Source organism: Urocampus carinirostris, chromosome 6 (genome assembly GCF_059441175.1).
Source record: "Urocampus carinirostris isolate Australia breed hairy pipefish chromosome 6, RoL_Ucar_1.0, whole genome shotgun sequence".
NCBI classification, from domain to species: Eukaryota; Metazoa; Chordata; class Actinopteri; order Syngnathiformes; family Syngnathidae; genus Urocampus; species Urocampus carinirostris.
In genome coordinates this window covers 18124246-18149400 of record NC_142354.1, presented here as the reverse complement: position 1 = coordinate 18149400, position 25155 = coordinate 18124246, and the positions used below count along the sequence as shown (strand labels likewise).

Sequence of the window (25155 nt, the reverse complement as noted above, 5' to 3'; positions counted from 1 at the left end):
GCAACTTCAGTGGAACTTTTTCAATCTCGGCTTAAAACACACTTCTATTCTATAGCTTATGAATGACCTTTATTTCACATTGACAATGTGTTTATTATTTGTTAATGCAACATCCGTTGCAGCCTGGTCGTCCTGGAAGGGGGATTACCTCGTGTGCGGTCCCTTCTCAAGGTTTCTTCATTTTCCTCATGTTGAGGTTTTTGAGTTTTTCCTTGCCCTCATGTAGGTCTTAGACCAGGTGATGGTGTAATAAAAGTCTGTAGTTTGCAATAAACCCTTTGAGACTTGCGATTACGAGCGTCAAAAATAAACATGAATTGACTTTATCTTCTCATGAAGATTTCAATTACTCTCTCTTACGTATTCCGTACATTTTAGTTCTATTAAGAAGTTCCTTGCAAAGCTTATGCTGAGAGTCAAGTCTATCCGGTCATATTTCTGGCATATGTTTTTATTCGATATCGGTCTAAACATATCTGTTCGACGGAAGCAGTGGACATGCAAATGTTTTCTTCATGTTTTAATTGTGAAACTACCTAGCCTAACATAGTTTGTGAAACTTGTAAGATATCCCAAGGCCTGCTTGTAGGCGCTCAAACGCCAACTCAAAATCTGATTGGCTAAACCAGCAGCTTTGTCGAACACTGATTTTATGTCTCATGGACTTCAGGCATCTTTATGAAGGCCTCGGGGCAGATTACTGACCCTAGCAACAAGTAATGGCTGAAATGTGATTGGTTAAATGCTTAATAACAAAAACACACATCTTGAAGCAGCAAAACAAGGGTAAAAACAATAAAATAAAGCTGTGAGACTATTTGGAACTGTTTAATGAGTATTTGTGGACAGATAAAATAACATCACGTGATTGAAATATTTTTAGGCCAGCAGAAAAGGCCTGTCAGGCCCTGACGGCCCACCACTGCAGAAACACAACCAGGAGGAGGAAAAAGTGTAACTTGGGAGTACTGCATGCGAGGCAAAATGATGCATGTTGGATGGATGGAGCCAGCGCGTTTGAAAGTAGGGCCGCGAATCGTGCGATGCTGCAGAATCGAGAGCGAGCGGAGCTCTAAATATAGGATGCTGCTGCACAATTTTTTCTGCTTCAGCTGGGATGCACCTTACCCCATTTGAGAAAAGAAGGAAAGAGAAATACACACGTTTGTGTTTTACTTTAATACTTGATGATCTGCGGATTTGTTTTTTGCTTTACGTTACATAAAAATTGGTGCGTGGACATAACATGGTAATTCAGTCTGTGTCCAAAAGTAAAAACACTTGTTCCTCAATTCATCTTTGATTTCTCAAAAACTATTAGATAGATAGATAGATAGATAGATAGATAGATAGATAGATAGATAGATAGATAGATAGATAGATAGATAGATAGATAGATAGATAGATAGATAGATAGATAGATAGATAGATAGATAGATAGATAGATAGATAGATAGATAGATAGATAGATAGATAGATAGATAGATAGATAGATAGATAGATAGATAGATAGATAGATAGATAGATAGATAGATAGATAGATAGATAGATAGATAGATAGATAGATAGATAGATAGATAGATAGATAGATAGATAGATAGATAGATAGATAGATAGATAGATAGATAGATAGATAGATAGATAGATAGATAGATAGATAGATACATACATACATACATACATACATACATACATACATACTTTATTCATCCCCGCAGAATTCACATATTGTCAGTTTCGTTCATAGGGAAAGTATTAAATGTACTAATTCTGTAAATGTACCTATCCTCTTTTGTAAGTTACGTATGTTAAAAGGAAAGTTGTATATGTCATTCTTTTTTTTTTGTTACAATATGCAGCAGCACCTCAATATTAAAAAATATTTCGTACTAAGTGTTATCAAGTTTATTTTAAAATGACGAATTTTCATTTGATTTCAGCTGAAACTGAAATTAGTCAAGTCAAGCCATGTGAATTTGTGACGCCCTTAATCATAAAGAGTCTCAAAGGGGCTGCACAGACCACAGATTATTGCAAACCACATACTATTATGACACCATCCCCTGGTCTAAAATCTACATGAGGGCAAGGAAAAACTCAATAAGCTCAACATTAGGAAAATTAAGGAACCTTGAGAAGGGACTGCACATGAGGTAATCCCCCTTCCAGGATGACCAAGCCAAATGGATGTTGGAATAACAAATAATACACAGATATTGTCAATATAAAATATAGGTTATTCACATGCTATAGAATAGAAGTGTGTTTTAAGTCTAGATTTATTCAGATTCAGATTCAGATATACTTTATTGTCATTCTTGTACACGTGTTTACAGAACAAAATGTCGATACATCTGGCCCGCACAGTTTCCTTGAATGTACAGATATAAATAAAATGTTGTATTGAGTTGGAGTATTGAAGTACTAATAATATACTAATAATTATAGCTATGTATAGTATTATACAGTAGTGCAAAGAGTGCAAGAGGAGCAGCTAACCAGATGTGCAAAATGGGCAGTCAGGTAAACAAGTCACTATACAATAACAATAACACTGGAGTACGATAGTGCAGAGGAGAACAGATGTGCAAAGGAGTGGCTAGGTATAAGAGAACTGCCAGTAGTGCAAAAAAACAACAACAAAAACAAAAAGATGTACAGATTAGCAGCTGTGTAGGCCTACTATGTGTGTGATTGACAGTCTAATGGCCAGGGGGACAAAGCTGTTGCAGAACCTGGTGGTCCTGCACCGCACACTGCAGTACCTCTTCCCAGAGGCTAGCAGAGTAAACAGTGCATGATGCGGGTGAGAGGGGTCCCTAATGATGTTCTTGGCTCGGGATAGGCAGCGCTTCTGGCCAATGTCCTGAATGGAGGGGAGAGAAGTCCCGATGATTTTCTCTGCTGATCCACTGAGGTTGCAGATCCAATCTCAGAGCATTCCACAGCACAGATCGCTCTCGATCCTGCAGGTCTCTTCTTGGCGCTTGAGATCAGTAGTAGACCAGCATTTTCAGAGCGAAGGCTCTGGACCGGAACATAGGGGGAAATTAAACTGTATTTAAAGGTGCTCTGCGGAATTTGAAACCTTGTTACAGGTCAGCCTACGGTATGACATCTCTACAGGGTCGGATGTTCTGCCCAAACCCCGGCTTGAACAAATATCCATCCAAATACCAACATTTATGGCATCACGGTTTGAGAAATTCTACACAGAAGCAGACTAAGAACGACTGAGAGTCACATTGCCTGGCTAGTTCTGTTCAGTTTCAGTTCAAATATTAATTTTGCGCTGTACAAATTAAGAAAAAAAAGCACATAAAAGAAGCTAACAAAGTATAGCACGAAACGGGAGTGGTTAGAAGACATGCTTATTCTGTCCCACACCTTATTCTGTCTTTTATTTTCTGTGGATGCACAGTCACTTCATGATCATCATTATTATCAGTCTCGTCATCACTATCATTGCTGTCTCCATACATATTCAGCATACTATATAATAAGAGTATTAGAGGATATGGTACAATAATAAAATATACAATATATGTAATATTTATTATAGGATAAATAATTCGAATTGGTGCTCATGGTGGCGACTGACAGTTTTAACGTGCCACATTTTTTTTCTTTCAAAAAAAGCTATAATGATGCTTGGCTTATCAGTATGGCGCTCCTTTCGTTTAACTCAAGTAACCAATCACAAGATGAGTACATGTCACGTACAACACGAGGCCTTTTAGCTGGCGATCAGCGGATCTAAATGGCTATTGCCACTATCTATCACCTATATTTGCCATTCACTTGCAGTGCTCAGACGCCAGCACTGTTGATTCTGAAAGGATTGGGTAAATGATATATGTGAGAAATATGGAGAATAAGTCTAAACATGTATACATTTTTGAAAAATACATAAACTATGAAATTGATTTTTGATACAATTATAATAATGACGTCTGGTAAGGCCAGTAGAGAAGGCCTTGCTGGCCCTGATGGCCCACCACAGTTGGCGACATCGTAATTTTACTCAAGTGTTCACATAATATTGATGGAGATAAAACAATAAATGATTGATATTGGTGGGGACAAAGCACTTTTTAAAAATTGATCACGTAATATTAGTGGGGACAAAAAATGTTTTCTCGATATTGGTGGGGACGTTTTATCATCACGTCCATCCAACAAAAAACATACAAGGATTTTATTTATAGGATGACACAATAGCAAAGTATTATGTCACCCCATAAATTAGCGTGCAAAACATTATTGAAAGGGAGCATTGTATCTTGGTCATGTTTAACGCGAGCAAAGGAGGACATCTAACGGTTTGTTCTGAACATTATTTTACCGAACCCACCCGCCGGGGGCGGCATCATAATTTTGAATGGATTCTCCCCTTGGCTCATTTATTTACTTCCGGGTACCATCTTCTGTCTCTTCCGGTTGTCGTCTGTACGCGTAGCAGGTATTAAACATTAGCACTCTAGACGTGTATTTAAAATCGCATTCAATCCTCGTTCGGTTGTTATGTCCGAGCACAGACATTGACTGTGTTAATTGGAGCACGTTATAACGCACACGTTCGTTGCGTTATTTTATTCAAATGATTCATTTTTAAAAAGGATACGTTTGTATTCGTGCTCTTCGCATTAGCTATCGTTTATTGAGAGCTAGTGACTCCCATGTGTGTTGAACTTTCAATTTCAAAGTAGATACTTTGATGTTAACTCTTGTTTGTTGAATTTAAAGTCCCCACAAGACGTGGTTTGTTATATAGTCTTTGTAAACGCGTGTTACAAACCCTGGTAAGCCACTAACTGACCTTATTTGCAATGTCTAATAGTACCTTAAACTTTGGCAGGTAATCCAAAACTACGATGGCGAAGTCCAAGAACCACACCACGCACAACCAGTGTGAGTATTGTATTAATTTTATTTGTATTAATTTATTTTCGAAATCCTATTTACAACACGAAGCTGTCAATGCTTATATTGGTAAAAATGTTAAATGTGCTCAACATTATATAGATGCACATGAAAAATGTCCTCATTCAAACTGCTTCTGGTTGATCATACATTTACAAAAATGTCGTATTTGAATCTTGAAGCGTTTTTTGTGTGTATTACGTATTTTTTCATAGTAAACAAAACTCAAGTTTGAGTGTGTTATACATGGAGTATTGCCGCGTGATTGCCGACCACTATCGCGAACTATTGGACGCAACGGGAATCGAACCGGGGTCGTGGGATGAAATTACTGAATTCTTACCACTGGAACCACCAGTTATGTAGGTGACAGACTGAAGAGCTTCAGCTTTTATCTCATTCCTATTTTTGGTCACAGTACCAGAGACTATTTTGCTGTGCATTTCATGTTACAATTATGATACATTTGTCACTTCAAATGCCTAGAATGGAAGAATTGTCATTGTAACATGTGAAATGCTCAAGGAAAATTTAGATTCCTTTGGTACCGTGACTAAAAAGGTGAGATAAAAACTACTGACTTTCTGTATTCATTTATACCGCCTGTAGTTGTGTTTGATTAGGCACTTTCACTACCGTGACCCGTTGCATCATCCGCAAATTTATAAAAATGGGGGTGTGCGTCATACAAAAATAAATAGGGTGTTTAAATAAAACAATATATTTACATTATTGTTATTTTATGCAGTCTGATTTTTTTTTTAAGTTTATAATGGCTATTTTATATATTGTCCCACCACAGCTCGTAAGGCCCACAGGAATGGCATCAAGAAGCCTAAAACTCATCGTTATGAGTCGCTTAAAGGGGTATGTACTCTTCTATATTGTACAAATTTACACCAGTGCACAGTGGGGGTGTAATGGTTTATGACACATTCGTTTCAATTTTCTTTTACTGTCAACCACCGACATGTTTGCTTTTGACACTTTGTTTTACTTGGTTGTTGGATTAGCAATATTTTGGCTTTATGACTGCATTTTACATGCTGACTGAATCAGACCTTTGGAGCAATAAATGAACATCTCCTTGTACAAGGGTGGAGCGAGACAGAACTCATCGCGCAGATTGAAGTGATAGCATTTCACATTTGAAACGAAGTAAAGAATAAAAACATTTTAAATCACAGGAAGGATGATTTATTTGATGTATTTGATCAAAATTTGTGTCGCGCTTGTTTCCAACTTGCTCCAAAGGTGTGCTCCTTTGCTCTGTCCCATGTGCTTTAGGGTTTAGGACTTGTATTACATATGGACAGATACAGCTGTGGCTTTTCTGCTGTAAGGGCAGATGATAAAATGGTCATATCCAACTGAATTCAGCCAGGATTCATGCCACCCGGCCAGTACGGAGTGACTTGAGATCTTCGTCCAATTTAAATCATAATGTCTTTCACACGTGTGTGTGTACACACACACACACACCTGCTCTGCATTCTTTTGCATCTCGCAGTGAACGTGTCATGCCGCTGAATTCATGCACCTCTCTGGCTCGCTCTGTCGTCTGGCTGGGTTTTGATCAAATTTCAATCCTCTTTTGCTTGATATGGCTCCTTCAACATATAGGGTTGCCTACCCATGGACTAACCAAACCATTTCTATGGGACTCTGTGTAGGTACCCGTTTTCGGTGTGCGTACACATGCCTTTAATTGACTGGAATACCTGGCATTGTCCAATTTCAATCCATGAAAATCTAATAAGAATAATTATATTTATGGAAACAAATGAATTCATATAAAGTATAGGATAAAAATGCACCCTAAATGATATTTGGGGTAAACATATTAATATATAAGTTAATGCATGTATTCACTAAAATGCTATTTTTTTCTTAAGTTGTTATAGACATTTATATATATTGGTAATTATGTTAAATTTGTTCTTTTCAACATTTTTAACCCCGAATGATAATGCACCCGTTGTATTAAATCTTATAGTTTGAAGCCAAGGATATCCTACCTTTTTGAAGTTCTGGGCTACTTTGTTACTATTAAGTGCGAAGAGCTACCATGTTATAATGCCTTTAGAAAATGGCAATTATGTTTATACTATATTAATACCGTGTTACTACAGGTTGTAATTCTCAGAAGTTAGATTAAAATAAGCACAGTCAACACTAAAACATTGTTTTTAAAGACACCGATAATGTCAATGATTTCTCATGTCAGTTAGAAATTATTTTTCCTCAAATCACGATGGTGAGCTCTTTACACAGCCAGTCTGAGGGCTTCTCTGAGTCTACCTGGTGCAGAGGTCACCATATTGTAGAGTACTGATGTGCAGTAATGAAACCCACGCAAATTTTTAGTGTTTCTGAAGTGTTTGCCTTTTCTCATTTCCAGGTTTGCCCCAAGTTCCTGAAAAACCTGCGATTTGCCAAGAAGCACAACAAAAAAGGTTTGAAGGCGCAAAGGAAGGCTGCAGCGGCGGCGGCGGCGGCAGCGGCGGCTCCACCAGCAGCCGTTGCTCAAAAATGATCTGTCTCCTTGACACTCGTTTATTCCCTTTTGTGTTACCATCACAATAAAGCAATGCTTTGACAAATTTTCTGTTTTTTTTCTTTCATAATTTGTCATAATCACTGTCAAGGGGAGTTTAAACGGTAGGGAAACAAACGATAGTAGCTTTAACAATGACGCAGTTGGTGGTGGTGCATTATTACTAAGTTTTCTCTTGTCACGTGTTATACCATTAGCTGTCTGGAATTCAGGAATAACACATCTGTATTTTCTTGTCCAATTCGTCCTTTTTTAGATTTTAGATTTCCTGAAATGCTCGATTTTTATTGCATGTACTGTCCGAAGGTAGATACTGGGGACATTGATGTATGCCTTCTCTTGCGCTCAATTGAGCAATTGTGAAATCTGCCACCAGTTTATATGGTATTAAGCCTGAGGTTGCTATGCTAGATTAAATACGTATAATCTAAGGATCTATAATTTTTAATTCTAAACGCACACTAACCATCCAGATGACGTGCTGCCCCTGCTTTATTTTAATCATAATTCTAATTGTTGCTGATAAGCAAAATTTCATTTTACATGCAGCTAGAAGTTAGAGCCCTTGTTGGTGATAGGAATGAGTGGAGAAGTGTTGTAAAAGGATAGTGGGATGTTTAGATGCGTTCTAAGGGATGGGCAGGGCACCTTTATGATGCGACAGGGGTAAACTAGTGAAAGCTGTCGCGCTCTGCTGTTGAACAGAAGAGTGATGTGTCACCCTGAACAGAGTGACATGGCCGCTTTCTCGTGCCGTTTCATCTGGAGGGACAAAAGTATGACCAACTTGGGTGCCGAGGTGCTTAACTTGTTTGGGTTGTCCATGGTTTTTTGCTACTTTTCTCCCTTTTTATATTTTTTTTGTGTACGTGTTTGTCTTGCTGTCACTCGAGGAATATGACTAGGATGGATAGAACTATTTCCTGGCATAAACATGACACAGATGTAGATCATTAACCTTTTGTTTACATATGAACATTTTGGGGTTTCAAATCTTTATTATACAGCTGGAGAGTCTGGTCACTTCCTGGACATGGATTGTTCTGTGGGTGTAGTCGCCTGGGGGCATCGTCTACACATGTAACAACATAGTAATAACATGATACAGTGTTATTTTTAGAAGTGTGCATCAAAGTGGTAGCCCTTCGCACCAATAGCTAACAGAAAGCTGTCCGCTTCAAAACGGTTGTTGACCCTCACTCTATACTGTATTTCGAGCAGTTTTTATTCGTATTTACTATTATTTTGCTCATTAGGTAGTAAAGCACATTTAAACGTGCTTGTTTCCAACTTGCTCCAAAAGCAAGAGATCTTTTCTTCCTCATGCCATGAGGCTCTTTAACTCCACCCGGCAGAGTAAAGGCCCACAGTAAACCACACCCCCTACATTGCATATTACCGAATTTTATTGCAATATGTATTCTGTGTAGCACTATCTAGATACTCTATATAACACGCTACAGTGGGTATTAGCACGTCACATTGGGTATTTGTATATTGTATTCTTTTTGCTTTATTATTGTATTGTTCTCAGCGCAGGGATGCTGCTGGAAATGTGAATTTCCCTGCGGGGATGAATAAAGTATCTATCTAATAGCTCAAACCAGTAATTTTGCTGATTTAAATTATTTTACTATTTAAAAGGTTATGACAGTAGAAAAAAAACGCTCCCCTGGCAGATAAAGTTTGCTCATTTTAAGCATTGCAAATTTTTATTTATTTCCCCCCATAACAAGATTAAAATATAGAACAACTTGAAAAACAGGTTAGAAAAAAAGGTAAAATCCCATATAACAACAAAATGATTAACCAGAATATATAACCTGTAACCAGAATGACTACAAATAATAAGAGCATTTTTTTATACTGTCAACATAAGTAACATAAATAAAGGCACTGTACTGAATTTGGAACTTTTCTCCTTGCCATCTTCTGGCTTAAGCCATCATTTCAGCCCCTGTCATGCTCCTTATGTTGCACGTGCATTTATGTGCATTTCTTAGATATGCTGGAATAAACGCTTACTCTTTCATCTTTCTAGGGTTTGGGGTGTATTTGGAATAGCCTTTTTCTTACTTTCACTCATGTGCATGCTACACAAACAAATGAACTGCTGTGAGGAGCATAAAGTCAATCACCCCCCCACACCCCTGGTCCTCCTACCTAATATGTTCTGCGGCCCGAACAGCTTTGTACGATAAAAGCACATTGTTTGGGTGGGAAAAAATGATAAGGGCTATTTAAGGGCTAATGGTACCCCGAAAAAGCTTTCATTAAAAACAAAACAAAAAAAAACTATCTATTTGAATGTGAGGCAAAATTTCCTGAACTATCATACCAATGTTAATCTTTATAAAAAACATAGGTCGAAGTATTTGTATTTCTTTTAGGGACACCTCAAATACGCTTCTCACCTTTAAGAAAACAAAAAAATCAAATTGGTGCCAGTAATACAGTAATATTTTTTTGTTGGTCTGTGTACCTCGAGATTTTTCATGAAAAAAGTATGCATAGGCTTAAAACATGTTTAAAAACTAAAAACATTTGAGGTTAAATCCTATTTCAATTTGGTTAGCCACATTTCCGATTTCACTTGGATTACTTGAATGTAACACGGTGCTCGCCGGTATCGTCACTTCCGTTCACGTTGACTTCAACTTGCATCATTTCTTGTCAAGCGCTGGTGGACAACATGTGAGTAAACTATTCACACTTTAACAGTAAAATAAATCATTCTTTGTGACATTTTCTCCTCTTTGCCGTGTAGCTTGAAGTCCCTCTTCTCACCAACGCTGAAACCATGTTTGCTTTTAGAAAAATTACTTTAAAAGAGTAAGCGGCTAATTTAGCGCGCTAGCTAATTTCCAATAGGCGTCATTACTGAAGAGAAGCAGTGAACTTGACGCAAGCATTTTTTTCTAAATAAAAAAAAAACAATACATCTTTTTTTTCTACCACCCCCTCATTTTATTATGCATTTTATACAAGCATATATATATGCATATAATTTATGTTGACAATATTTGTGTATTATTTGCCCCCTTGTAGGTTTTAGATCAGGGGATGTGACTTATGGTGTTTTAATAGTCTGTGGTTTGCAGTAATCTGTGGTCTGTGCAGCCCTTTGAGACTCTTTGTGATTAAGGGCTATACAAATAAACATGACTTGACTATTCATCCAAATGCTATGCATTTAATATGTAAAATCCATCCGACAGGTGCCAGTGCTAACAGCTGCATTTTTGAAATAATAAGCATAATGTTATTCTGTCCCTGTAGTTTTTGTTATGTTCCCTTCTTAACGTTTCCTTATTTTCTTCATGCTGAGGTTTTTAGTTTTTTCCTTGCCTTCATGTAGATTTTAAATCATGAGATGGTGTAAAAATAGTCTGTAGTTTGCAATAGTCTGTGTAGACTTTTAAGATTCATTGTGATTAAGGACTTTAAAAATAAACTTGACTGCTGTGAGGGCAGGTCAGGGATGGAAACTTGTAGTAGGAAAGATCAACATGATTATGTGTTTGTATTTTCTAATTTCGAATTAATGTGCATTGCTTTGTATTAAGATTGGGAAATAAAATTGTGAGAGACAGAACTGGAGTCGTAGTGGAGAGGATTGGTGAGGGGTGAATTTTGAAGAGTATCAACAGAGCAGAAGTAAATGGAAATGGACCAAGAGGAAGGCCGCGATTGACGTGGATGGATGCTGTTATGAGTGCACTACAGGAAGAGGTCTAAATGTAGTGGAAGCTAGAGCTCATGTTAGTGATAGGAATGAGTGGAGAGGTGTTTTAAAAGGATAGTGGGATGTTTGGACGTGTTCTAAAGGATGGGCAGGGCACCTATATGATTCGGCAGGGGTAAACCAGTGAAAGCTGTCGGGCCCTGCTGTTGAACAGAAGAGTGTGTTGTGTCACCCTGACCCGAGTGACATGGCCGCTTTATCGTGTTCTGTTTCATCTGGAGGGACGAAAGCATGACCAACTTGGGTGCCGAGGTGCTTAATTTGTTTGGGCATTTGGGTTGGCCATGGTCCAAAATATTTTTGTGTGTTTTTTGCTACTTTTTCCCTTTTTTATTTTCTTTGTTATTGTATGTGTTTGTCTTTCTATCGGTCACCCCCCCTTGAGGGATATGACCAGGGTAGATAGATAGATGGATAGCTTTGTATTAAAGAATGTGCAACTCTATTTTGGATCGGTGGTTCTCATCTAGTCTTACTTCAGGAGCCACCGTTCCACCCTAATGTTAATTTGCGGCGCTAATTGAGAGAAGCATTACAATTCTCAAATGTATTGAATGAAAGGAGTGTGCAGTTTTAGGTAGATATGGTAGAATATAGAGACTTTTTTTAAACTTAAAAACAAAATGACCAGCAATCCAAAAACAACTTCAAGCACCCTATACACCCTCATATAAGTGACCGTCAAAACTAATGAAATGCGTACCCAAACGTGGATAATTCTTTAATTATGTAGATAATAAAGATTTATATACTGGTAAAAAGCTAAATGTATAAAATCTTTAACTATTTCACGGAACATTTTAGCAGTGCTTTGATGCCAGACGCTCATACACTATTTGCATATTTCGCAATAATTTACTTATTTGACCTGACCATTGGTGCCACTATTTTCCACTTTTCTGTCCCTTTATCTTTTACTTTTTTGGAAGAAAAATGAAATAAAACAAAATTACAATAACATGAGATATGGTCCCTCCCAAACACTATTGGGAGGGCGCCGATTGACTGAACAGAAAGAAGAGATTCAGCAGGGCATTATTGGCATCACTGTTAAGGAGGGTAATGCCCAATTTCGTTGTTTGCCCAATTTCGTTGTCACAATATGTTAACCCATTTTGTAACAATGACAATAAAGGTATATTCTATTCTAATCGAACCTCTTTTCTTCTTGGCATTATCTTGCAAAGGCCCAGGACACGCTCAAAACGGGTCCACGACCCACCAGTTGAGAAACCCTGCCTTACATGGTCAAGCAACTGTTAAGGTGCTGCATCAATACAGTTATCATGTTGTGTCTTTTGTTGATAAACAGACACCATCATGGTAGAACCAGTGCCGGAATCCATCAATTTTCCCTTGCATGAGGAGAAGATCCTTCAGCTTTGGAAAGACAAGGACTGTTTTTATGAGTGTCTCAAACAGTCAAAGAACAGGCCCAGGTAAGCTGATGGAAGTGGCATTTCAGCCGTTGTTTAAGATGGAGCACTTCTTGTCCAACTAGTTATTGACGACTTGACATTTATTGAGAAGATTGGAATTTGCTTTAGGCATGGTACACACTCTATACTTTAAGTTTATGATTTGAAGGAGCCTAAACTTTTCTTCCTCCATGTGTTTGTTTAACATCGGGCTGCTAGACGTGATGGTATAACAAAGTTAGGCAGTTTTATTGAGGATTTTATTGCATAAAAACAGAACCGGGGACCTTTTTTGTGTTTGGCGAATGTACTATGGAATACTATGTCTGTTTATAAATTGGCTGTCATTTTGATTTTACCAGGCAAAATAAGTGTCTTAAATTTGGGAAATTCAAAATTTATTGTAAGTCCTTACTACTCAGAATGTGTATGGCTTTAGATTGTGGAGAGGCAAACTCGGCTTTGAACATTCAGCAGTCCACTCTAATATACTGCATTTGTTTGTAAAGGCAACAATCTGAATTAGTGTCCCAATTTTCTCTATTGCCATTGATAACAACATTGAGAACATTCTTTACAACAAGAGAGATTTGTACAATGATCTCAATTTAAATCACATTTTACCATTACTTAAACCTAATTGCAATAAAGCAATTCCGTTTCTCTCTCACCAGGTACACTTTTTACGATGGACCACCATTTGCGACAGGTCTACCCCACTATGGTCACATCTTAGCGGGCACCATCAAAGACATTGTTACCCGCTTTGCCCACCAAAGTGGCTTTCATGTGGAACGGCGCTTTGGCTGGGATTGCCACGGCCTCCCTGTGGTAAAGAATTATAGTTGTTGTGGCTGTTTTTTTAACGTAATATTTGGCAAAGATACTGTACGGTTTCAAAAAGTAAGAATACAGAGATCCCTCAGTTTTTAAGGCTAATTGGGACCAGAACCACACGCGAAAAGTGAAAATCCACGAAGTAGCGTCACACCTTCATAAAAGCTCCAAAAGGGTCATATATTTGTATATAACTTATGTATCAAATGTTGTGTGTATAGAGCACAGTCACGTGAATGTACCTTGCAGGCAGCCGTACCTGTCTGTATAAAAGGAAGTGCTGTAAGGCCCATAGGGGGAACACGAATACGGTCTGTAAACGCTGCCCTGCCAAACAATAAATACAAGACAAAGCCACACGCCTCATCAAGATATTACAGGGGGGGATTCTTCTTTCAGTGTAAGGAAGCAATTTAGTGAGCCGGCTAGCTACGCGCGAGCATCGGGTGACCTCAGATGGAGACAGATCCCTGCGATGATTAAAAAAAAAATCTTCCTGAATGTAGCTGTTTAGCTAAATGGACCTGGTGTTGGCTTCGAAGAGTTGTTGGCCCTAGCCGTTACTCAGTAGGCCGGACCAGCAGTACTTGCCTTCTCCCAGACGCTGCCCGAGATGCTTTTGAAACCCAATAATAATCCCACGAAACACTTACGGGTGATTACAATTTCGTTGCGCTTTTCTGACTTTCCTTAGGGTCCAATTGAATTTCATATGTTTTCAGTGTAACGAGCCGCTAAAAGCTATCTGGCGTTTTGCTGCTGTTTGTTTTCTAGAGTCAGACACTATTGCACCCTCCCGCTTTTTGACTGACAGCTTATACCAGCCTTTTAGTCACGCCCACGGTCACAACATCCCATCACAGCCGCGAATAAATACAGTCCCATGCACCCAACATTGCGCCCTCTTAATCTGTCCCCACGGTGGGCTGTCTTAACAGAACACAATGCAGGATAAAATAATCACAAAAATGAAAACATTTAATATCAAAATCTGTGAAGGAGTGAACCAGCAATAACTGAAGCTCGAAGTACAGTAGTGAGGGGTCTCTGCATTATTTTTTTCTTTACTGTAATGCATTTAAGAAAATATCATACGTTATGGCTTTATTACAAATCAACTGAAATATTGCGAGCCTTTTACTATGTTAGTATTGCTTATGGCTTACAGCAGTGGTCACCAAACTACGGCCCGTGGCCTGTATCAGCCGGCCTACGAATGGATGTAATTCCGGCGCGAGACGTAGCTGAGAGAAGCATAAAACAATAAAAATAAGCCACTTTTATTCAAACGATGACCTGCAGTTTTTTAATATGTCCACTGGATCTCACTAAAGCCACGCGTCACTCCATCCATTGTAGCTGTATGTATTGACTACCATTTATCAAACAGATACTTGTGTGCCCATGCAGGTGTTGATTGATTTTTAATATTTTTTTGTTTTAAGGTATATTGTGTAATGGGGTGGCAGTAGCTCAGGAGGTAGAGCGATCGTTTTAGGATTAAGAAATCCCAGTTCGAATCCCGGCTTGTCTGTGTTACATGTCGAAGTGTCCTTGGGTAAGACATTGAACCCCCAATTACCCCCAATAAGCAGGTTAGCGCCTTACATGGCTGCACAGATCACGGCCGCTATTGGGAAATGTGAAGCACAATGTAAAGCGCTTTGGGAAGTCATTGACTTGAAAAGCACTATATAAATGCAGATCATTTCATTTCATAATGTTTGACAACTAAATGGCACTGTATTGTTTAATGCGAACATAAACGAGTGCCAAATGAGCACAGCAGAACAGAAAGATGCCAGACAAACGTGCCGGTGACTACTAGGTACGGATTCTGTTGTGTAAAAGAAATACACATTTCTCAACCTGTTTGTTAAAATTAACATTGGTATAATGTGTAATGTACTATTGCCTTTTTTGTTTCTTCTGTTTCTTTTTTTTTTTTAAATAACGGAATGAAGGGTTTTTGTACCACTCGGAGAGACACTGTCCCTTTAAGGGAATATAATTGTACTCACTTGGATTTCATAGCCTGTGTACCCCCATTAAAAACTATATTTTTCATTGCGCTCATGGTCAACCTTCAAATAGCTAGCTACATTTTTCTGTAAACGTTTTTTTAAAGAAATGTTATTCTTTAAGATATTAAACTTCATGCATTAAAACACTTCTGAAGTAGCCCTATTGCATCGAGTTCAATGCAAATAATCAAATACAGTGATTAAATAAAGTATATATTACTTTGCTAGTACTCTTAAAATTTTTATTTGTAAAGGAATATGTTTATTTGTATATTTTGGGTGTTTCAAATTTTGTTAGAAGAAATGGTCCTTTTATAAAAAAATGGACTGTGAAACACAACTTGTGCAGGTAAATGCCAACGTTAAAAGATGGATTGGCTCATGTTATCTATTTTTCCTCCTGAATTGCTGAGGTCTCAAATTTAAGACTATCGACCTATACAGAAAAATTAAATACATCAATCAGCTATTTTTTTCACCAGCGAGGCTCCTGTGTAAAAATTTTAATTCTAATGCATTCTGCGACGCACACATTTTGGAGACTCCCAGCTAACAGACTTCTATTATACTTTTTCGTGATTTAGTACTGTTTTGAGATCTGATATTTAAGCCTCTGCTAAAAGCATAATTCAAACTATAAATGACTTGCTGTAGTTTGGTGACCCCTGCTGTAAAACATTAATATGAAATATTAACGTGGTAAAAGGCCCGCAATATATTAGTTAATTTATATTGAATCAAGAATGTATGTTTTTTAAAAATTGTATTACAGAATATAGAGAATTTTATCACAATATTTAAATTTTTGAGACAGTCCTGTATTTATCAATCAACTGTGTTATGTAGGAGTATGAGATTGATAAGACCTTGGGAATCACGGGCCCCGATGACGTAGCAAAGATGGGCATTGCTGAGTACAACAAGCAGTGTCGAAACATTGTCATGAGATATTCCAACGAATGGGAGGTAAGAGTGCAAGAGAAATTGGAAGTGTTCAGGAGTGATGAATATGTAACTCTACATACTGGGTGTCATTGGCAGGTTTCTGTCAATAGAATGGGAAGATGGATCGACTTCAAAAATGACTACAAGACCCTTTATCCATGGTTCATGGAAACAGTCTGGTATGTTTGGCACTTCATATCAATTTGCAATAAAATCAGATGCATGGACATGCGTGCATTCAATTGAAACTAGAGTTTACACTGCAACCAGTCAGTCAGTCAGTTGTATATTCAAACAGAAAGAGAAAACAATTCATGCTTGTACTTTCACTGGTACAAACATATAAAAAAATAAGCTATAACAGAATTTTCCTTTTTTTCCGTTTCAAATATGTAAAAAAAGATTCTCTTCCAAAAGGGTTCAGGAAGAAGTAAAATAATTTATCTCGTCACAACCATTTTTTCCTTATCAAAGTTGTTTTTGATATTAAATAATTTTCTCTTTTAATCCAGATTCAAAATTACAATTTATTGAAAAACCACCACTTCACACTACAATTGGAATTGAAACGGAAAGAAAAAAAGGGCCACCGGGAGAAAGCAGAACCCTTTTTTGGTCCCGTTCACTCATCTGTCTTGACACTTAACACATTTGGATACCTAAGAAACCGAATTATAATAAAGGTATGAGAAAAGGAAAACAAGTGTAAAAAAAATTCTCATTCAAGTCATGAAAAACAGTTTCTGAAACTAAAATTATATTATTCAAACACCAACAATAATATCAGGATTAAAGCACAAGCAACAAAAAAAAATAATAACAATATCAAACACATGTACTTTTCCTGTTCTTATTTTGTTATTTATGTATTTAGATGCATCTGAAACCTTTGGTTTTATTTAATTTTAGTTAATCCTGGCATGGGTCTCAAATTGTAACCCATTTTACGGAGAAACTGTGATGATATATATTTTGTACAGTAGCCAACATTTTCCACCCTCCTACTAGTATCGCTGGTTTATTGCTCAAAGGTAAAAGTAAAAATAAGTGATGATAATAGAGTTCTGTGTAATGGGAAATCATGAATTTTTTTAATCTGCTAGAATCTAGCTGCTAGAGGGTCAACTTGACAATTTAATTTATTGCAAGAAAAAAGCCAATTATTTGTTAGTTATTAGCAAGCAAAGTAGTCACACTCATCTGTTATCAATTGTATGGAAACATTGTTCCCTAACATGGTTGGCATAATGAATTTAACTCTGAACTTTTTTTTTTTTTTTTTTTTCGGTCACGTGACCATATCGCGCCATGAATTTATTCTAAAAATATGAACAAAAGAAGCTGTTTGTGGGATACTATAACCCCAAATACTTGACTTAACTAGCTAACATATTCCAGGTCTGAGCACCATTTGAAAGACTGTTTTTCTTTCCAAACCGTTAGGTTGACATATTAAATTTTGTGTTTTATAATGTCATAAACGGGCAGCACGGCGGCGCAGTGGTTAGCGCGTGTGCGGCTTAGTTCTGAGGTCATGAGATCAAATCTCCTGTGTGGAGTTTGCATGTTATCCCCGTGCTTGCGTGGGTCTCCATCGGGCACTCCAGTTTCCTCCCACATTCCAAAAACATGCATGTCAGGTTAATTGGCCGGTCTAAATTGTCCCTAGGTGTGAATGAGCAAGCGAATTGTCTGTCCCTGTGTGGCCTGCGACTGGCTGGCAACCAGTTCAGGGTGTCCCCTGCCCACTGCCCGAGGATAGCTGGGATGGTCTCCAGCACGCCCGGCGACCCTACTGGGGATAAGCGGTGCAGATAATGGATGGATGGATAATGTCATAAACGCTGCTCATTCTCACACCTTTATAAGCTTACAAAATTACAAACTACAAAACTATAAAAACTTAATTCTGTCTTCTAGCATTGATGTTGTGCTCTCTTTAGTGGTAATTTGTGGTACTGGGTCTGCCATTTCAACCTCTTCTGTTGAGTCAAGAAATAATATATATTGATCTTGAGAGAGGGATCGAGAGGTTGAGATACAGAGATTGAGATCCAGATACAAAGATTTAGATTTAGAGCAATACAGATCTATATATACAGCTTTTGATCAGTAACAATGAAAACAAGGGATTTAACCAACCATTTCACTACTTATTGAGGGGACTAAATATTCGGTCTTTGTACCTTTAATAAAATCTTGTGAATATTTCTACTGGACAGGTAAATCTTTTCGATCAAATTCCTCTACCACATAAAGATTTATTTGTGGTAGAAAACCCTAAAGCAGGCAGGTCAAACATACGGCCTGTAGGCCAGATCCAGCCCATTTAATGATTTAAGAAAAGTGAATCCCTAGGTAATTTATATAAAATATATATTTTTTTACAATAAATACCGACCAAATGCTCTTTCCGGCCGCTAGAAGACAGTGTGGTGAGTTGGTTGAGGTGTAAAACTGCATTCAGTCAACTTTTAAACTAAAACAGTTAACGCATTCATTGCCAAAAATGAAAACCTTTTTACCAATTGTTTGTAAATGTGGGGGGTTTACAAATGATCACTTGTCTTCTGTTATTGTTTAGAGCAGGTTACTTAGGTAGGCTTAATAATGAAACAAAATACTGTCAAACAAAGTTAAAATTTGTAATCTTACAATCCGGCCCACCTCAGAACAGAAAGTCTGGATCCGGCCGCATAGCCCAACTGATTTTGACATCGTTGCCTTAGATTAACAAATATAATTCATGATTTCTGCACTTTACAAATTCCAACTAAGGTTATTGTAAAACTATCATATGCCTTGATTAGCCTATTTAATGTCCACAATTTTTTGGTTTCTTTTAGGTGGGTGTTCAAGCAGCTGTTCGACAAGGGTCTGGTTTATCGTGGTGTCAAGGTCATGCCTTTTTCCACTGCGTGCAACACACCACTCTCCAACTTTGAGTCCCACCAGAACTATAAGGTCTGCACATTTCTAATAGCTGCTCCTAATGTCAAAGATCTGGAAAGACAGCTTTTCTATTTCAGGACGTTCAAGATCCATCAGTCATTGTCAGTTTCCCACTGCTCGACGATGAAAGTGTGTCACTTATCGCGTGGACTACCACTCCGTGGACCCTGCCTAGCAACCTGGCCCTGTGTGTCAACCCAGAGCTATCTTACGTCAAGGTCCAAGGTAAGAAGAGTCAAAACGTATTTACCGTGAATTCTGGATTACAGAGCACACCTGATTAGAAGCTGTATACTCAAATTTGAGAACAAAATTCATACATGTGTTTTTAAAAGTCATACTGGATTTTAAGATGCAGGCCTAAACGGCTATATAAGATTTCATTCACATAGATTTCATACATTTTATCCTGGCGTACACCTGGCACTAACCACATGGGGAATTTGGCGTTGATGCTTTCGGCTGCACCGCGCGAATTGCGCCGTATCCCCGCACATCTGATGCCACTTTCAGTGGCGTCGTTTTCAGTTCTGCTCAGAGTTGTTTGCGTCACGTGTTTTCAGATCATGTGCCCATTCACACAAGTGCTGTGTCGTGTAAAATGTGAACCCTGTATTTCAAGATGACAGTATGAGGGAAACGTACTGTTGAGAAAAGTGCCAGATTGCAAGACTGATGAGAGTTTTTGTGTTGTTGTCATGGGTGGTTGCCGTGGTAATGAACCAAATTGATTTGCTTGTTATCGTTCCTCGAGGATTAAAGAAAACATTGGGGACCTGACATTGACGCCGATGTTACAGAAAGACAACAGACACTTTTTTAATAGACAATTTCCACTGCCGTTCAATTATTATGTCTTAATTGTGGACTTGATTTGTGGGTGAAAAATTTGAAATATCTTGAATACGTTGTGAATATTGAAAACCTCCCGAAGGGTGTCATAAATGTTTCAGACGTCAATGCAGTGTTTTGTATTTAGAGCACATGCATTTTGGAAAACAGCAGCCCGCTGTTTCCCTCAGCGAAATGTTTTTCCTGCCACAAACAAAAAGAATAGAATAGGTCACACCTTATTTAAAGTTGCAGTGTTTATAATGTAGCAAAAAAGTAGTGGTTTGTAGGACTGCAATTTACAGTACTTGGATTAAGAGGGTAGGACAACAGTTCTGTGTGCACTTTCATTAAGAAGAGGGTTTTGTTCACATTCATGATGAGTGGTGTTGGTAATCGTTGTATGTTTGTTCATGACTTTTTATTTTGGCACAACACTTTTATTGCCAAAAATGAAAATATTGTTTATGAATTTGTTGGGTTACCTACTTAAGAAAAAGAAACGGCAATGTATTTTCACACAAACAACTGTACAATCCAATAATATATTGCATATTTATGTGCTCAAAAGGAGTAACCTGAAGCAGAATCTATTTTGAGTAATGGCTTGATTTTTATTATTTCTCCTCTTTTCCTAGTAAACCTCATATCCTGTTTTGTTTCGATAAAAATGCCGTTTCCTGTCATTGTCCTTCTGTAGCTGTTGCCTCCAGTAAATTTTGAACTTCCATGAGCCTGTTATAGCTGCGGATATATAGCAGGGGGCACTGTTGAAGCACCGAGCAAAGGACTCCGTCACTGCAGCCACCGCCTGCTGCATGGGAGACCGCCTTGGAATACCAATGATGTTTTTTTTTCTTTGCATCAATTCGGTCTGTTTTTTTCCCTCATCCTCCTCGCTTCATCTCCATCAAACAATTTCAGCCAGTTTCCTTTCACCCTACCCCACCTGTTTTCAACCCAACATCACCCTCATGCCCGCTGTGTCTCTTGTCTCCTGAGTGTCGGCCCCTGCACGTTCGATGCACAAAATAATCCGTCACGCACACGGCGGATAGCGATGTCTTCTTTTCCCCTGTGCTACTCCAATCTCTCTTCCATAAACCTTTTATTTCGAAATTTGGGCATTTGGGGACCGTTGCGGTTCCCTTGATGGCAATGCCGCCATCTACTCTGACGTCAGCTGAGCAGTCTCACAGCATGGGCATGGAGTCCTTAACCGACCTTGACTTTTCATGTCTGTAGCCTCAATGTCATCAAGCAGTATTTGAATACCCCAGTTAGAGGTCTCTTCTAGTTAGTTTTTAATGCATTGAACAGCATTTAGTTTCATGGTTGTTTATCACACATGAAACACAGATCAATAAACATAAATCACTCTTGTCAAGGCCATTTGTTTCAGCTTTCAAAAATTAATTAGAGCATGAGAAAAATCATCAGTCATGTGTCGTGAACATGGACGGCTTGGAAGACACTAACCAGGAGGAATTGATTTTAAAAAGCAGTTAAGTGTTCGGTGTCACACTGTTTGCCAGATGACCAATTATTCTTTGTCTTGGATTTCCCATTTCTTTATTTGCTTTTGTGCAACTTTGTCCTAATGTTTTGCTGAAGCCTACAGCAGACACTAATGTAGTGAGCTATTAATTTACCGTATTTTCCGCAATATAAAGCGCACCCCCCCCAAAAATAGTATGTTTTATTGTTTTCATATACTGGACTGTCTCAGAAAATTAGAATATTGTGATAAAGTTCTTTATTTTCTGTAATGCAATTAAAAAAACAAAAATGTCATACATTCTGGATTCATTACACATCAACTGAACTATTTCAAGCCTTTTATTATTTGAATATTGCTGATTTTGGCTTACAGCTGAAAAAAACTCAAAAATCCTATCTCAAAATATTAGAATACTTCCTCAGACCAAGTAAAAAAATAATTTTATAACAGCAAAACTAAATCAAACATTTGAAAATGTCCATTGATGCACCCAGTACTTGGTTGGGAATCCTTTTGCACGGATTACTGCATCAATCCGGCGTGGCATGGAGGCAATCAGCCTGTGGCATTGCTGAGGTGTTATTGATGCCCAGGATGCTTTGATAGCGGCCTTCAGCTCATTTGCATTTGTAGGTCTGGTGTCTTTCATCTTCTTCTTAACTATACCCCACAAATTCTCAATGGGGTTCAGGTCAGGGGAATTAGCAGGCCAATCAAGGACAGTGATGCCATGGTCAGTGCACCAGTTACTGGTGGTTTTGGCACTGTGGGCAGGTGCCAGATCATGCTGGAAAATGAAATCCTCATCTCCATAGAGCTTTTCAGCAGATGGAAGCATGTAGGGCTCTAAAATCTCTTGGTACACAGTTGCATTTACTCTGGACTTGATGAAACACAGTGGACCAACACCAGCAGCTGACATGGCTCCCCAAACCATTGCTGACTGTGGGAACTTCACACTGGATTTCAAGCAACTTGGATTTTGCTCTTCTCCAGCCTTTCTCCAGACTCTGGCGCCTTGACTTCCAAATGAAATGCAAAACTTGCTTTCGTCTGAAAAGAGGACTTTGGACCACTCTGCAACTGTCCAGTGCTTCTTCTCCATAGCCCAAGTCAGACGCTTCTTCCGTTGTCTTGAGTTCAGAAGTGGCTTGACCATGGGAATACGGCTATTGTAGCCCATTTCCCGGACACGTCTGTGAACTGTGGCTTTTGATACCTGGACTCCAGCTTCAGCCCACTGTCTTTGAAGCTCCCTCAAATTCTGGAAGCGGCTCTTCTTCACAATTTTGTTAAGGCTGCGGTCATCTCTCTTGGTTGTGCAGCGTTTCCGGCCACATTTTTCCCTTCCAACAGACTTTTTGTGGATATGCTTTGAAACTGCACTCTGTGAACAGCCTGCTCTTTGAGAAATTTCTTTTTGTGTCTTACCCTCCATTAGGAGGGTATCAATGATGGTCCTCTGGACAGCAGTCAGATCAGCAGTCTTCCCCATACTTGTGATTTAGTTTACTGAACCAAGCTGAGTGTTTTTAAGGCTCAGGAAACCCTCGCAAGGTGTTTCGAGTTAATTAGATGATTCAGGTGATTAGTTGAATAGCCTACTTGTATACTTTTTCATGATATTCTAATATTTTGAGATAGGATTTTTGAGTTTTCTTAAGCTGTAAGCCAAATTCAGCAATATTAAAATAATAAAAGGCTTGAAATAGTTCAGTTGATGTGTAATGAATCCAGAATGTATGACATTTTTGTTTTTTTAATTGCATTACAGAAAATAAAGAACTTTATCACAATATTCTAATTTTCTGAGACAGTCCAGTATATATATACATATATATATATATATATATATATATATATATATAAAATAAGTAAGAAATACTACCACATATCGATATTAAGAAGATAAAAGTCCTTACTTTTAAGGTATTGTCAGGAAATTCCGGTAGTAGCCACTCACTTAAGTCTTTTTTTATTCAAAATACGTATAGTAGTATTAAAAAAGGGCATCATTTCATGTAATAGATATTTTGATACATAGGTTCTTAAAAATCATAACTAAGTGCATTTAAAATGGAATATTCACTATTTTCTATGATAAGTGACTTTGTTACTTCACGTTACATTCTTAGCTTCACCTGCAAATAACTTTGATGTGGAACCATTGACATGGTCAGAGGCCTGTATTTAAAAAAAAAAAAAATCAATGAGTTAGAGCTCCTCTTAAGGTCTACTTTTTTTCCTCAGATAACACCACCAACAAGACGTATATCATGATGGAGTCCCGGTTATGTGCACTGTTCAAGGTGGAGAGTGAATACACGCTCCTGGACAAGTGAGTAACTGTAGAGCAGCTTTTTAAATATGCAAAAGAGTGAGTTTTGATGGATAATGAAACACGAATCCCTCTGTGTGCTCATGTGTACAGCAGAACAGTGTATTTCTGTAGAATTCTACCAAAACTTGAATACTAATAATATTTTTACGACTAAGACGCACCTAAAAGCCTTTATTTTATTTTTTTTTTTGAAAAGCTGACCATGCGCCTTTATAATACAGTGCGCCTTGTTATATGGATCAATATTGAGTCACAAGGTCTTCCAACTAAGGCAAGCAGCCGCCGACTCGATTTTCCCCCGTAGGCGAAGTCGTCCGCGGTGTATGCTGCGATATATAGTTACCGGAGTTTCATTTCCTAACTAATGTGTCAATCAGCATTTGAATCGGTCACTATTGGCTAAAATTATTCGGGGGTATAAGAGGCGGGTCCATTTTAGCATTTACAGGCTCGCATAGGCTAGAGCGGTGCAAAACAAAGCCTGCAATTGGCCAAAAAAGATGTGAATCACCCAATTGGTTGCGTGTTTTGGAGTGTGTAAATATTACACGGTTGGATTTACGACAGAGGACCATGGTTGCATATTGAATGTGATGGCTGCACGACGACTTTGGTGAGCTACCCCGGGTTTACATTTTCCCAGTATCTTGTTCCAGACTGATCTTGATGTTTCTGTGAAGTCTATTTTTAAATTCGATTCAATTCAAAATGTTTATTTTCATATGCACAGTAAAGAACCACGTTTCCTTGCACAATTAAATTCTTACTTTGCCGTCCAAACAGTTGCCAGCGAAAAAGAAAATGGAAACTAAGAAAGGGTTGTCATTTCTTGAATCCCAAGAGTTTAACCTTCCTAATGATATGTGGAATGACACATCTGAGTGATTGGTGACATCGTCCATAAGTGTCAGAGACACGTATTTGCTTCTTTGCGAGCCGTCGGAATGTGAAGGGGTTAATAAGTTTGACTGAACTAGCTGACTGTTTTGTTGACTTTCCCACTGTAGCGCCTTATATAATGAAATTGTGAATATGTTTGATTGCTAATAGGATTTTCGAGAAGGGTTGTTCAAATCCTCAC

The 25155-nt window shown here is 38.2% G+C and overlaps 2 protein-coding genes across 4 annotated transcripts in view; both read left to right on the top strand.

The window, feature by feature from the left end:
* The first annotated feature begins 4297 nt into the window (after window positions 1–4297).
* rpl29 (ribosomal protein L29) lies at window positions 4298–7526 on the top strand. Of its 2 annotated transcripts, none has more exons than XM_088337139.1 (4): window positions 4298–4462; window positions 4859–4911; window positions 5726–5790; window positions 7325–7526. In XM_088337139.1, the coding sequence occupies exons 2-4, from the start codon at window positions 4875–4877 to the stop codon at window positions 7457–7459; spliced, it is 237 nt and encodes a 78-aa protein (XP_088193265.1). In that variant the 5' UTR covers window positions 4298–4462; window positions 4859–4874; the 3' UTR covers window positions 7460–7526. The 2 variants fall into 2 exon arrangements, with proteins under 2 accessions (XP_088193265.1, XP_088193264.1); XM_088337138.1 differs by having other exon boundaries at window positions 4461–4577.
* Window positions 7527–10062: 2536 nt separating this feature from the next.
* The window catches only part of iars1 (isoleucyl-tRNA synthetase 1), a 61713-nt gene continuing 46620 nt past the window's right edge, over window positions 10063–25155 (top strand). For both annotated transcript variants that reach the window (XM_088338116.1, XM_088338115.1), the window contains exons 1-8: window positions 10063–10174; window positions 12538–12664; window positions 13318–13474; window positions 16351–16470; window positions 16546–16628; window positions 19296–19413; window positions 19479–19626; window positions 23984–24071. In XM_088338116.1, coding sequence (XP_088194242.1) covers window positions 12546–12664; window positions 13318–13474; window positions 16351–16470; window positions 16546–16628; window positions 19296–19413; window positions 19479–19626; window positions 23984–24071 — 833 coding nt within the window. In that variant the 5' untranslated portion in view covers window positions 10063–10174; window positions 12538–12545. The remainder of the gene's footprint in view (window positions 10175–12537; window positions 12665–13317; window positions 13475–16350; window positions 16471–16545; window positions 16629–19295; window positions 19414–19478; window positions 19627–23983; window positions 24072–25155) is intronic.